This window comes from Battus philenor, unplaced genomic scaffold, assembly GCF_028537555.1.
Source record: "Battus philenor isolate CCGP_79_NKW_IND1 unplaced genomic scaffold, ilBatPhil1.0.hap1 SCAF_16, whole genome shotgun sequence".
NCBI lineage: Eukaryota > Metazoa > Arthropoda > Insecta > Lepidoptera > Papilionidae > Battus > Battus philenor.
In genome coordinates this window covers 8,515,661-8,531,448 of record NW_027181678.1, presented here as the reverse complement: position 1 = coordinate 8,531,448, position 15,788 = coordinate 8,515,661, and the positions used below count along the sequence as shown (strand labels likewise).

The 15,788-nt window shown below is 34.9% G+C and overlaps 2 protein-coding genes across 4 annotated transcripts in view; one reads left to right on the top strand and one right to left on the bottom strand.

The window, feature by feature from the left end:
• Mrtf (Myocardin-related transcription factor) overlaps nucleotides 1-6,122 on the top strand; it is a 43,261-nt gene extending 37,139 nt beyond the window's left edge. For both annotated transcript variants that reach the window (XM_068762321.1, XM_068762320.1), the window contains 3 exons: nucleotides 66-131; nucleotides 998-1,131; nucleotides 1,349-6,122. In XM_068762321.1, the coding sequence (XP_068618422.1) occupies nucleotides 66-131; nucleotides 998-1,131; nucleotides 1,349-3,436 (2,288 nt within the window). In that variant the 3' untranslated portion in view covers nucleotides 3,437-6,122. The remainder of the gene's footprint in view (nucleotides 1-65; nucleotides 132-997; nucleotides 1,132-1,348) is intronic.
• Nucleotides 6,123-7,651: 1,529 nt separating this feature from the next.
• Tmx3 (Thioredoxin-related transmembrane protein 3) lies at nucleotides 7,652-15,409 on the bottom strand. 2 transcript variants are annotated; one of them, XM_068762082.1, is made up of 8 exons: nucleotides 15,248-15,409; nucleotides 14,917-15,166; nucleotides 14,257-14,440; nucleotides 12,985-13,129; nucleotides 12,649-12,871; nucleotides 11,823-12,039; nucleotides 10,536-10,731; nucleotides 7,652-9,631 (listed from the first exon to the last, which is right to left on the bottom strand). In XM_068762082.1, the coding sequence occupies exons 1-8, from the start codon at nucleotides 15,285-15,287 to the stop codon at nucleotides 9,609-9,611; spliced, it is 1,278 nt and encodes a 425-aa protein (XP_068618183.1). In that variant the 5' UTR covers nucleotides 15,288-15,409; the 3' UTR covers nucleotides 7,652-9,608. The 2 variants fall into 2 exon arrangements, with proteins under 2 accessions (XP_068618183.1, XP_068618182.1); XM_068762081.1 differs by lacking the exon at nucleotides 7,652-9,631 and having other exon boundaries at nucleotides 10,073-10,731.
• Nucleotides 15,410-15,788: the final 379 nt, after the last annotated feature.

The following is a 15,788-nucleotide window of genomic DNA, read 5'->3' as shown; positions in this document are numbered from 1 at the left end:
ATTGTTGAAAAAATGATGTATTTTTTAAAGGCATGTATGTATGTTGTGTATTTTCCAATTTACAGCGTTAAAAGTGAAGCTGACGATGCGGCGTCCGCTCAATCAATTGGTTGCCCAAGGAATAATGCCCCGTAAGTATTTTTAACCTTATAATTATTTATTACATTACAATACTCGATGATCTCTGTAGTGTCTCCCGATAGGTAAGCCTTAAAATAAATATAGATAAGATTATAGTGATCTAAGTTTAATATCCATGTCGTGCCTTCTCAAGTAGTAGTCGGAGGTTAAACATATATATACGATTATATATACCTGGGACAAACCAGCTTAGTAATTCCAACTTCGAGAAAAAGGTGACTCGCCGAATCCAACTCTGATGGGCAGTGTCCGAAACATCTTATCTTTCAAAATACCGCAATGCTTGAAAACAAAAGTCTGACCAATTTGTTTTGCCAGTGATGACTTTCGGATTCGCGACGTGCTCATTTACCTAGGCTCAGTCACCCAGAAACAAAAGGCTATACTCAGAATTTCGCTAGGAGATCGAATCAGAAAGGAGGAGATCTGTAGAAAGATCAAGATCGCCGTCGTAGCCCGAAGAAGTGTTCTTCTGAAGTGACAGTGAGCGGAGCACAACGCTTGTGGAACCCATGGCCGTTGGAGCCGAAAGGTTTTTAGTGGCGACAACGAGTCAGTAGAGGCGGCGTAGTTAGCAACCCCCCCCCCCCGCCCCCGCAGGTGGTCGCGGGTAATCCAGCGCAGGAGCGGTTATCGTGACGGTCTTTGAAGGGCGACCTATGCCTTGCAGTGGGCAATCTAACGGCTGATATGATGATCATGAAATAAGTAATAACTCTACCCATCCACCAAAAGGTATCCAGGCGTAGTTAAATAATCCTGCTGGATTATTTCTTATGTCTGAGGAATACGTGCTAAGCCAATAACCGAAATCACGAGTGACTGTTCTATATCTTAAAAATTTCATCTTTTTCAGCACTGAATACGCCCGCTGCGTATTTTGAACAATGCAAGCAACTAGAAAGAGCAAAAACGGGAGATTTGCTAAAGGCGAAAATACAACGACGGCCGGATCGCCAAGAGTTGGAACGGAGACATATTTTAGAGCAAGTAAGTTTCATAAATTCATATTAATTTTTTAATGAACTTTGTTACAGATAAAAATATATCAGAAGAAATTTGAGCGTGTAGGAGTTACAAATCCTAGAAGCATTTACTCGTCCTGCAATTGAAATAAAATATCGCTGTAAATGAAAATTACTGTGTTATCATAGAGTTCAGAAGTAGTTATAAAAACAAAATTATAAAGTACTTGTTATTGTTTTAGGAAAGTCACGTAGACCCCAGCCTTGCGGAGAAGCAACGAATGCTGAAGAAAGCGCGACTGGCCGACCAGCTAAACGACCAACTGTCACACAGGCCGGGGCCGCTTGAGCTTATTAAGAAAAATATTTTACATACAGAGGAAAACATCGAAACAGCCGTAAAGAGCGGAACATTAGCATTTAAGGCAACTAGCGAAGGTTCCTCTGGTCGACCACAGCATCCTTCGTCTTATTGCGGACCCCCAGATGAAGTGTCACCTTCACCGTCGCCGCCTTCCACGTTATCTCCTGCAAGCGTGGCATCGCCTCCGCAGCATCCAGCACCGGGCAAAGACAAAAACCGAAAGAAAAGCAAGCAGAAGCAGCAACAGAAGTCCAGATTGAAATTTCATGAATATAAAGGGCCTCCAAACGCGCAGAAAGCATCGTCACCACCGGGCTCCGTGGAGACCCCGTACGAACTTTTGCTGCAACAGCAACAACTACTTCTCCAGCTCAGCTGCCCATTGTTGATGCCCGCCTCGCCAGCACCTTCCTCCGCCGCCTCCGTGGCCTCTGACTCCTCCGACGCCTTTCCCGTGCCTCCGCCTCCGCCTCCACCTCCTGCACCGTCGCTCGCTTCTGCGAGATTTGAGGATATGAAGGTATCCGACCTGCGGGCCGAATGCAAGCGCCGCAACCTACGCGTCTCCGGCCCTAAACCACAACTCATCGACCGTCTACGGCCTTACTTAACTGAAATACAAGATGACACACCAAAATCACCCGTTTCCATTGCATCGCCTGAAATGAGAGAAAATGAACAGCCCGAAGACATTGTGCAGTCGCAGCGGCGTCAGATCGAGGAACTCGAAAGAAAATTGGAAGCGTCGCGGCAGCAATTAGAAGCAGTAAGGCGAGAAGCGGCCGGTGCAGCAGCAAGCGACCAGAGCCGACGTCTTTTGCAGGCGCATCTATGTGTCTCGCAACTTCGTGCGCAGCTGGACGCGCTGCAACATGCCCCTGCGCCTACGCACGCCCCGCGCTACCTTCTCACCGACACCGCGCCCGACCGCCTCGTCAGGCTTTTCACTGTCACACCGCCCGCCCCCGCGCCAGACGTTACACAAGACACGCAGCCCAAAACTTCCAATCCCGCCTACATTCTCAATGGCGTTAAAGTGGTCCCTATAGCAATCCTACCCACGCACTATGAACCAGAACGAGCTCCTCCTCCTCCACCGCCACCACCGCCGATGCCGCATACACCGCTTTCCATACAGGACAGTGAAGACAGTCGGATTATGGACGACGTACTTGAAATTCTTGTTGAAAATGGCGAACTACCTCCTTCGGCTGTAGAGGACGTCACCGTAAATGGTACCATAGATACTGGCTATATGGGACGAGGAACGAGCGACTTCTCACCTGCCGATGTTTTAAGCGACGACGTTTTGGGGGATACTCATGTTCGAGACTCGCTTGCCGCGGACGAGTTGCAACGAGAATTAAATGATATACAAAATGAGATAATGAATCATGCAGACCTACACACCGCGAGCGAGTCCAGTCGATTCGACATGGACCCCGCGGCGTCCGACATTGACACAGACTTGAGTGTAGATCTGTTGGGGTCCAACGACTTCCATTCGAGCTTCACAACAGATCAAAACTCAAATAACCAGGACGATTTCTTCGGAAGACTGTTATCAGGCGATTGCGATGTGAAGCCGCAAATTGCAATGGATATCGTCGATGACGTTCCTGAGCGAATGAGCATGACTCCGCTCACCAACGGAGACTTACTTGATAACCGCACCGGCTTCGAAGAAATGGACGACATATCGTTACCGTCCTTCCACAATGAAGATTCTCGTCACAGCAGCTACGAAGTCCGTCCATGTGAGTTCGATCTAAAAGACTTCGAGAGTCTCGGCGCAAATATTGATAACGATAGCTATCATATGGACACGGAATTGATTCCGAACTCGTTTGGGCGCGGGCACATACCGCAATGCGATCCGCTGCTGGGCGGAGTGTTGGCGCGCCCGCCGCCGCGTCCCGCGCGCAAGCACTACTCGTGGGACAAGATTGAGTTCGACGCCACCTGACCCGCGGTCTCCTGCGCCTGACAGCGGCCTATAGCTCTCTAGATATTTTATATGATCTCTACAAACCGCTTGTCGCTCTCATCGGATCGGTCCAAATGTTATATCTGGGTATTCGCTACGCCACTGTACGGGCCCATATTCAATGGTGCAATACATAAACTTTGATCAAAGACCTTCAGCGAGATGTGTTAAGGAGTGGCAACCGGGCAACATATGCTAGTCGGTTCAGTGACTTGATCTTCCAAGACGGTGAATTACTTAGTAAACACTAGACATAAGTAGTAGTAACGTCGTGAAACACATAGTGTTGACAGGATAAAGGACAGAGTGACTTATTTATTAATTATATTAGCGAGCAGTACTTACTCTGTGCAAACTGTTTCTGCCTGTAGTTGTTTAATTAACTGATTTGTGTTGAGTGTATAGCGTTCGTTATACATGGCGTGCGCGTATCTTGGCTCACAGGTTTTGTTTTAATTTATTATAGTGTATCTTCTTCTATGTATCACAAATACAATTACATGGTAAAAACTCAACATAGTTGTGGATTTCTGCATTCCACAAAGTGACCAAAATTTACAAAGAAAATGTCAATAATCAGTCACAATTAGTAGTTCCAGCTCATACCATTACATTTTATTTCATTACAATTATCCTAAAGTAGAAGACATATCGTTAATCTATTATATTTAACTTGAAAAAAATTCTTAGTTTGGTTTGTAACATAAACCCAAATCAATGAGTGACATTCCAGTCTTGTTGAAGTGCAAACTGTAGCACGTGCAAGCTTGCATGTACTTTTAAATTTAATTGTAAAAACAGTTCCCCGTAAACTGTAGAGTCAACAGTAAAATGAACATTTGTATGCAATATGCAGAAAGAACGTTGCGCGTACAAGCCGTCACCATGGGTGGGACCAGTTCGGGAACAATGTTAGATATGAATTCATTTAGTTGACGTAGGAAGCCAACCCCGCGCGAACAATTATGCAACCATTCCACTGCTTACTCATTGCACTACTCTTGCGTTTGTACACCTGTGTTCTTTTCCATTTAATTTAAGCCTTATATTCCTTGAGACAGCATGGTGTTGCTATAGGAAACACTTAGAAAGGAATACTCGTTAATTTGTTATTATACATTATTATCTAAAGATTTATTGTATGAACATAACATTCTTGAAAATGTATCATTCCAGTGTATTGTCTAAAGATTAGGATAGGTGCACGGTGCTGATATCACTTCAATACTGGGTGCTTGCATAATTGTTTGGAAACTTTATTTATAGTTTATTTGTTATCTATCACTCTGTACGTGTAATGACCTATCCCCTAAGCGCTGTGACCTGTCGGATATCCCCATAGGTGCCGCGTGCCGCCGTGCGCAGGTCCAGCAGCCAATGATTACGAAATAGCTAAATTCGTTAATCATGATTAATTGCCATTATTTGCATTTATAATATACATAATTAATTCTCTAGTTAAACATTTACTACAACGAACGCGGCGCAACGCCACGCCAACCGTGCCAATTTTTAAATATTTAAATCACATTGTCAATTGTCGAGTCTTAGAAATTAGATTTATTTCCAATGATAAATGTAATCATAATTTGTATATTTTGCTAAGATTTTGGTTTTCCTGGCATTAGTGCCCAATATATGGCGTTGTAATGCTCTCGATGACGACCTGCGAATGTACTTCAAAAATAGTAATAGTATTTATTTTTAAAGTGCATTTGCATAGGGAACGGTGCTATAGTAAATGACAAGGACTGTAGATGTTTTTGGAAAACATGAAACATTTGCTTGACAATATTTAATTGTATGATAAGAATAATTAAAGTTCGTCTTAATAATATAATTCAGGTTTATTCATTGATCATGTTGTTTTAAAAGTAGATGTGTCTTGAAGCAACCTAATACATTGCTATGAGTAACTAATACAAACATTTTTATTGTTTTTTGCTTACTAAACTTAAGTCGTATTCCATTATCTAAGTAAATTAAAACAATATCTAGTGTAAATGTAAATTATTTCTATTTGCTCATATAATTTGTACCTACCATTTTACCAAAATTATTTAACAGCAAATCGTCTGCGCTAGGAAAATTTGTATTTTCCACGGGGATCACGTCGCCGATCCCGTTTGACGGCCTACATTTAGTGTGTGTTATATCTTCTTCTACCCTTTTGGAAGGATTTTAGTTTAAATAGCTTAAAATATGTGAAGTGAGATTAATATTTTGATAGAAACAAACTATCTGTTATTATTGTTGTAATCATAATAGGAGAGTTTTAATATTTGTTTTTTTATATAGATTATTCCCAAGTGATAACCGTGCTGAATTTATCAGTATAACTTTATACATTAATATATATATAGTATGTGAATAACTGGCTTCGTTATATCGCCTGCAATAGCTATAAATACACCTAATATTTCAATTCGTATATATTTCTATAAAATAGCATTGTATCTACGTACCCTAATTGTGAGCCAAGTCCTCGTGAATAATATTTGTGATAATCGCTAGATTCGATCCCTTAGTGTGTATGGTTAGTTTTTTTACCTTGCCGTATAATGAAGCCTTGTAAATATTTATCATGCCTTTACTATCTTAAGAAAAGATTGTTGATTAAAAAAAATACGTAAACATTGTTTTATTGCTCTCCGACTTCCTCGCCTACAATGAATGCGTAGATTTATGGAACACAACTATTACTTACAATTACACTTGTACCAAATTACGACGGAGATAAATGATCCACTAGTTCACTCGCATAGTTTATAAAAAGAAGGCTGGAGAGTATTAATGTATTTTGCAAATTCCATATTTCAAAAAAGAAATGCCCATTTCTATTTTTTTTTCAACTATATCTTACGAATTGGAAAAAGGATATCTGTTCACACCAGAAAATATTTTCATGCAATGGTTTTTAACGATGTTAATTTTTATGAACCAGGAGACTTCTAGAACATCTGAACGGTTTGTATAACGAGTTAAAGACTTTAATAGAATTGGTGATTTAACTCTGAAACATCCGAAACATCACAACGGTAATCTTTTTGCCCATTACCTTAACAGATGTTACCTAAAATTAGCCCAAAGAGGTAAAGTTTAATCAACAGTAAATGGGCTCACTACATTCGAGGCGGCTGTTTAAAAAGTATCAGTTGCATAGTAGAAAATGTCCTTTGCAAGTTGGTTCAAACAAATGAAACAGTATCGAAGCCGATGTGGAGTCCTTTGGAAAGATCATTAATTTATTTTATAAAATTTTTGTCTTTGGATTAGGACACTTATTGTGGTTTATAGTCTAGAAGGAATATGAATGTTAAGATACAATAAAATATAACCTAAAAGACATTTTTCTTTAAACTGTCAGTGTCCTTCGTACGTAAAATCCTTGACATTAAAAGGATAAAGCAGGAATATTGAGGTTAAGTTAAATAATTTTAACCTTGTCTACTGTGCAAAAGAAATTTTCTAACAATTCGAAAATAATGCTTCAAGGGTTTTCATAATTTTAAGTAACGGGACAAATCGTTAAAATATTACGGAACAATTGTTAATATAATAGGTAGGAACAAAAACGGATTTCACATTAATTTTTTATGAAAATTATAAAGAAATGAAAAAGGTCTGTGCGCGGGATTTCTTTACATGATCGAATCCGTAATGAGGAGATCCGATAACGAATTTAAATAATCGACGTAGACCAATGGATTGTCAAGTTAGTTGCAGTGGGCAGGGCATACAACACGCAACGGACGCATAGATGGCAGCCAGGGCCTTAAGGCACTGCAATGGAGACTAAATACCGGCAAACGCAGCGTCCGGCCAAATTACACTAAATGTACCGACAAATTAGTTAAGATCATCGGTAGACTAGATAAACGACGCTTACAATCTCCCTTACAGAAAATCTATGGGAAAGGCGTATGACCAGCGGTAAGCGTCTTAAAACTGGATTAAATTAAATTTATAAAGCATCCTTTCTGTAAAATACTGTGGTTTTTAACTATTTCAGTTGAGTTTTTCCTAACTCACACAAAATGTGACTTCAAAAGTGATGCTTGGATCCCACCACAGGTGGCATCCTACTTAAAAGTAAATGTTGTTTTCCGTAAATAAAATTATGTTGTTATTTTCAAATCGTATATTAAATTTTAAACGAACTAAAATAAGCTTTAAAGTCAAATATTACATCACTTCCCCACCCGTGTGAATTATATGTGAGATAGTAACTACTGTAGGGGCAACAATTAGTGACCGTCAGCGGCACTTCGAAAAAGGGAATTCCAAGAAATACAATTGTTAATTTACGTCGGTGTAAATACGCGCAAAGCTCGATTATTCAATACACACCTCTACTTCGGACTTTGTGTTGTTACTACCACTCAAGATCTACCAACTCTAGGAAGAATCCCACGCTAATGAGTTGATGGAGACCGTTAGCAATATATATATCTCATAAATATCCCTTTTAAAACATGGTCGCAAATATTCTCGCAGTCTTTGTAATATTGCAGTTATCGCTATATAGGTTATACCGTCAATCTAGATTATATCACTTTAAATTTTGGGCAGTACATCGTTCGATTACAAAATTAATATTCCGGAATAACACACGAATAAATTGTCAGATAATTTTTAATCTACGCTCATGATTACAAGCTATTGTGACAGGTAATGGTTTTACAGACAGATTTTTTTTAACTCTAAACTTTATTGATACTTTAAAATGCAGATTACATATATTTGAAAATTCGCAAATGTAAATTATTGTCTACACGCGTAGCCGGTTTGATTTTTTTATAGAACTATTATTATTTTATGACATTATTTTTAATCATTCAAATATGTTAACAATATTTAATGAAAACACTTCGTTTATACTTCGCTCACGTTAATTATCATTCAGCCAGCTTTGCCACATCACTTTACTTTAAATCATTGGATACAAAGACTGTGCTCGAATGTATGACTTACGACTGGTCATTGCGAACTTAACTTTCCAATTATGAAAGACGAGCGGGGCAAGGCCGGCGGATATAAATGACACTACATTCTTAACGCGAACGAACCAAGAAGTTATTTCGATTTACTTTGCGAATTTGTTCAATGACATCGTCTATTGTAAATTTATAGTTAGTGACATGCTTGTGTTAAGTTTATTTATTTATTGCACACATATTTTTCTTAGCTAAAATTATTAAAATTTAAGTACCCCCGCAGTAAATTTACAGGCTTTCTAAAATAAAATGTAGTGGATCTACATTATCTAGCGTGGCATGACATCGACGACAGAACAATTTAATAAAGTTTACAAACGCCCTCGCCTCATAATTTTATTGTAAAAATCTTTTGCTTATTTAATAACAAAGTTTATACTTATCAAAATAAGTGCTATAGAATCGAATTAAACTTAATCACTTGATTTAAAATAAATAGTTACTAACAAAATCAATAAATAGACTTTGAACAAATCTTTGGGTGCTATGGGTAATTACGAAAATGGTTAACCAGCAAGAAATGGCGTACAGCGATGTCTATACCGAACTAGTTTCAGATTGGTAGTAGCGCTGAAAAAGCTTTTAACCTATTTCTTTTTAACTGTAACTAAGCTCACCGGCTTCCGCTGAAACTTTAGCTTCAGGCCGGTACAGTAATTACTTCAAATTGGATATTCGCTATGATTTTGGGCACAAGGGTCCCGGAAAAAAACCACGACTTGGACCGATTGTAGGATGCTTGAGAGACAAAATTCAAATCGATCGGTTACCATTGAGACAAGCACGCGAATAATAAATGTCTAAGCGATTTTATAGTTTGTACACACTGAATGCAAAAATAAATTAAATATAGATATGATTTAAATATATATAAAGAAAATTGTTAGTTAAAATCTTGCAGACTGAAAAAAAACAAACCATTACGAAATTACCCATCAGCAAACTGTAATAATCACAATTATCTAGAAAATAAATAAATATTGAAATAAAATTTTAATTATTTCAGATCATTACTCAACAGTTATTATAGATATAGTAAGTAATATTTGAACAAGTAACCTAAATATTAAAACAAAATAAATTACAATTCACATTATTTATCGGATAGGTGAGTACTCGACCATTATTTATAATTTTTATAAAAACTCAGCGACTTAATCCTTCTTTTCGTGTGATTCTGAAAAACAATAATTATTATTATTGATAAACGTTTTTGTAAATCATGATAACAATTCTCACAACTCACGTAGTTGCACACTGGCGTGGTTAATGTTTCTCAATTTTATTAAATAACTCAGAGGAGACAGCAATTAATCTCTGTTAAATTAACAATTGTTTCGAGAATATTTTCCAAATATTTAAGTATTAGCATTTATTAAACAGAATAATACATCGGTTAAACTCTAAAGTTGTGTATTTATTTGTCACATGGTAACTAATCTCTATTAAAAAGAAATATGTTAAGGGATGTCATTTTCTAAGTTAGTCACTATATATTAAAAACTTAGTTTAATTGCTCCTTACTGCTATTCAAACTGTAAATGTGGAAGTATAATAATATTTACATGCATATATACACATATATATGTAAGTATAGTAATATCTATATTGTAAATTCAAAATAATGATTACAGTTTCGTTTTTAAGCTGGAATCAGACTAAGAGTGTTAGTTCAATCGACGTAAAAATTAAAAACATATATAGAAGGATAGGATAATAAATAATTTTTTTTATCAAAAATGAGTTTGTCGGCTGTTGGTGGATGTATAGATAGTTTTTTTTTTAATAAAAAAAGATTTTGTTGTAACTTTGCAGTTTAATTATGCAAACGAAAGTGGTAAATTGTAAAAAAAATATTTGAATAATACAGATTATCTTTGGTATCAATTTAAAATTAAGCTTAATAATAATCACTTATCATTCATACGTGTTAACATAGAATGTTTATGAGGAAAAATTAAAACGTAACATTTCCTCCGCGGTGCCTAATATTACCGTATACTTAGATTAATAATATCATGAATGTTCGTAATTAATTCAGAGGTACTTTTTAACGAAACGCATATTTTTTAAATTTTTACCGATCTCTTCGTCTTCGTCCGCGTCAAGCATATCAGCACAACACACAGAGTAGCATATAAGTGAAAGAAAACCAAGCGGCAGGCCGAACACGACCGCGGTCAGCACGGGGTTTCCGCGCCACATGTTGCTCAGGGAAGACCTCGCCTCAAAGAACGCACGGTACAAGCGAACAAGCCAATGATTGCCCCCGTACGTCTGTGAAACAATTTATAGTCGCATTACACGTTAATTGCAATAATTAAACAAAAATCATAAAACCCATACAAATAAAAATTAATCGCGTAATGTGTTAACTACGTATTCTCTAATTATATTTTCGTAAAGGAGGTTTTTACACAGAAAAATAATAATTGTTTTCTTTCCCTGTGCACACGTGTAAAATAAAGATGCACATTTCCTTCCTCTTTATGTTAACAGCGTTTATTATTTATGATAATAAATCAATAAATATAGTGATCATCAATCTGAATAATGTTTCAAATACATAATTGAAATTAAAATAAAATACCTTACTTCATAACAAATTAATTTCTGTAAAAAGTATTTCACTATAAACTAAACAGGAGTTTAATAACTGAACTGCACAAAAATTTTATAAAATTAAGGCTTGAATTATTTCTTTTAATATGCTTATAAATAATTAATCCAATTAATTTCTAAAAATATTGTTGAAGATTGTTTTTGATTATTTAATTGATTTATATCTTATGGATATCTTTTATCAAAGATGACATTGGATATTAATTCATAAATCTGATAAAGAATATATTGCAGTTATTGTTAACCTTGAGACATTACCATTAGTACTACTGGTGCTGTTAAATTCTGGTGACCTTATTATTTTTCTTTCACTGTTAAGAACTAATAACAAATCAAAATGATTACTTCCCTTGGTACACTACTCTTGTTATATTTACATTAACATTATTGTTTTCATAATAGCTATTTCATATATCACTCTACACCAAACCACTGAAACACCATGATATACAAAAACTGAGTGACAGATGGTGAAGAATGAGGTATCTCCTCAAGAGGAGTGTTTTAACATGGTAAAGGACAGGGAGCAAATCTGCTTGTAGTCTGAGACTGTTTGCAGATAAGAAAAAATTATATACCACTCAGATATATCCTCCCCAATAAAGATTCTGGTAAGAAATAGACTATAAAAGGAAAACATTAATAATGTTAATATTATTATATATAATTTAAAGAAGTTCAGATCTCAAAAAAAGTAGTTGCATATAGTGGGGTTTATAAAAAAAATTTTAGAACACAAGTCTTACTGGTGCCTCCTGGTTGTGAATCTGATCAAGGAACAGTACAACTGCTTCTGGTGTCATAAGGACTGGATCATCATCCGGTATATGGTGATGGCTGGTAGTTGAATTCAACACCAACAAATGCGGCACTGTCAACTCAGACATTGCAATGGAATTGGCCAAGTCTGGTGAACCCATCCACCCAAATTGAAATCTGTCATGAAGCTCATTTTTCTTTTTTCTGAAAATTAATACAGTTTATACAAATCAATTCTAAGCCACTGAGTGTGAAAACTTTTTAGTCTATGTTTAATTACCAAAAATAAAATTATTGTTTAAGCCTGGTTAAAATCTGTAGTCAATAAATAGGTAAATGAATAATCTATGAAGGTACTCAATAAAATAAATGATTTATCAGTTCCTATATTGTTTCTGAAGATGTAGTTGCAGGTAGGCCTAAAATTTTACAGCTTCAATGGCATTGAGTTTGCAAATTGAAGAATCCATGAACTTGTTAAAATTTACTAGTATGTTATTCCAGTTGAATGCAGATGACGAGATGTGAGTGTGGAATATAGTGAATGTGAATGTGTGATTTGGGATGGTAGCACAGACTACTCGACGATTGAACATGTGATCCTACTCCAGATCCTGCCTTCACTATACAAGGTTGCGGTGGTTGATCCTATTAGTTAGACGTTTAGTGAGAGCTTCTTGTTGCATCCCACGTGTGTTTATGTGTGTGTGCTATGTGTCATAATTAGTAACAGTTACAGTTATCCTTATTCATAAAGGCAAATGACTGCTATGGCACAAGTTAATTTTTTTATAAATGCTTATTCATACATACCGTATAATGCTTTCAATCATGTCTTTAAAATCTCTTTCAGTTTGTGTTATTTCTCCCAATTTATTTTCGGATACTATTGCTATGACTATATATTTATTAATGTCCATAAAGTGATGTATATTCGCCCTTGAAATTTTGGGGAAATATCCAAATCTTTCAGTATTAATCCATTTGTCCAAACTAGAGTTCAGAGTTTCTTTGTCATTAATTATATTTGGGGATACTATAACAATAATGTTTTAAAATTCATTGTAATTTACTTTAAAATTGCCAGGATCACATATTATATTTTTTTTGACAAATTGATGAATAAAAATAACAAAATAAAGGTAATACCATCAAAGAAGTAAACACCATCTTCTTTATATACAAAAACTGCTGTATTATTAGGTGGGTGTATTTCATCTTTAATTAATTCATGTGACATGGTGTAAAACCATGCATGAGGTTGATATTTTTCTGCAAGCAGAGCAAACATCTCCTGCAATAAAAGAGAGTTTTCTTTTATCAAAACCTTCTGATGACAACCATATAATAACATTTATTTTCCTCAAAAATTTAAAAGAGTAAGCTTTTCAAATGGATGAATGCACAAAGTCTAAATCAAAATGAAATGATAGATTAAGACAACATAGTGATAATGTATGTATATGGTTTATTGATAGGAATGTGCCACCGAATTTCACCTCATATACCATTGAAGATCTTTCCTCAAACATAGTTAAGCAATTTTTGCTATCCTATAACTGTTGACCTATCAATTTTTTATAACTAAAAAGTATAAAATTTAAACTGCTTCAAATAAGTTTTAAATTAATGGTGCACAACAGATATGACTTTTTCATTCTTTTAGTACTCCTAGGAAAATGATATTTTATATAAAAATAAACTTAAAATAATAATCATAAAGTATACCCATTGAAATATCTTGTAGCTGTTAGATATCAGCATTTTCATAGTCATTCCCAGTCTAGATCAAATATTACATAACATTAGGGATAACAAAGTGGAATGTAATTGAAATTTAAAAGAATATTTATAAAGAATTAAAAAAAATATGGAAGTAAAGATTAAAGTTTTAAAAATTATACAGAATTCAAATAATTATCTTTTATTGTGTCAGGTAAAACAATTGAATTAAAACATTTGACCCTTTCATTAACCTTTTTTGGTGCATACAACAATACCACATTTATGACATGGTAGTTAATAATATCAGCAGGCATGTAGATTTGTCAATGGTCTGAAATAAATTAAATTTTAAATATGCATGTAGGGCCAAAAATGTAAAAAAAACTATTAGTCTTACTACATATCTATACAAAAACCATACTGGTCATTTGATTGTATAAACATCTAGTAAGGTTTCATATATATATTCTGATTACATCTCATGTACATCAATCTGTGTAAAATTTTGTTAATTATAATAATTAGTCTAAATGCTGCATATATAATGAAATTATTCTTTCAATTAACAGCAAATGATTGAGGAGAAGTAATACAAAGAAATTTATTATAGAACAGGAATAAAGCTTGTCCATAAAAATAAAAAAAGCAACTATAAATAACAATATTCATTAAATAAGAAACAATAACATTGTTTACCCATAACGGTCCCTGTTGCTTTCCAACATATCCAAAGAAGATATTATGAGATTCTTTTAAGTACCCAATGCTATCTGCATGTGTCACTTTCTGAATGGCTGGTTGGGCCATCCTCATAGCATAATTAACCATATCGTCTTTCTCTCTTTCACCATTGTATTCGTGTTGGAATGATCCTTTAATGCTGTTAAAATATGGTTTATTTTTTTTTTACTGAACCAAAAATATTTGTATTGTTTTAAATTACACACAGTTACATAATTCAATATTTACTTGATGAAAACAATGTACTAACATGTCAACATCAGATGTTAATGCTATATTTTTTTATTATTATTAGGTCTCAACCGTTTACTAAATAAGTGCAATATTTAGTATGTTGCATGCTTTAAGTGAACAATGAAAAAACACTTTTACTCAATCAATGAAGAAAGCTGAGGACAAGGAATCTAAAATTTGATATATGACATCTAAAACTAACCCCTGGGCCCAATTGGTTGATTAGAGTCTATATGCACTCCATAACATTCTCTTTGAGTGAAGGCTTATTCCAAGCAGTATTTCTTGTTTTATTATTAAGCAATAAAAAATACTAAAAAATAAAGGTGAACATGTTCAACAATAACTAATCTCTTAATTACAAAAACCAAAATTACTTACAACATTATTGTAGGATAAGCTCTCACTTTAAAGTGAGTAGCCACTGCAGTAAAACGGGTACAGTCAACCTTGGCCACTTTAATGGGAGTATTGTAAAGAGACTGAGCTACGTGTGCCCAAATGGGCTCCAGTCGCCGGCAATGTGCACACCATGGTGCGTAGAACTTAACAAACCACATACCATCATTGCTAATTTCATTAAATTTATCACTTAGCTCTAATACCCTTGACGATGAAGCAAAATTAAAGGCTATAAACAAAGACAATTAATTGTTAATACTTAATAACGGAACAAAATCTAATAAAAATGTAAAATTTCATATAGTATTACCAATACTAGTTAAAAACAATATAGCAATAAAGCCTTTCATTGTAACTTTAATTCAGACGTCTATCGAAATGTAAGAAACTTAAAGCACAAGCATTGTTTTCCGTTTTAATTTAATTAGTTTTAGCGAAAATTTGTGTAAACATTAATATAATTCTTCACTTCATCGTTCAATTACACAGACAAACGTATAAGTCCAGACTAAAAATAATCATTAACTTTGTAGAATAAATGTAACTGTAGAACAGATAATAAAATATTTTTAAATAGAAATAGGTGCAAGTCACATAATTTTCTAAAGTAAGGCAAGGTCCTGATTTTGACAATTTGTACTTATATTTGTGCATTAGTGAACAATATCATGACTAACGAAAATATAGAAGAATATATTAGGTCCAATTATCCGCAAATAAACAAAAAACACACACAACTACTATTAAAGTTCAATTAAATAAATATTAAAACAAAATTGTGGTGTAGATTTTAAACTGTATCTAACGATTATGGATATTTTGAAATGACATAATTAGTACCATTTCTGAAA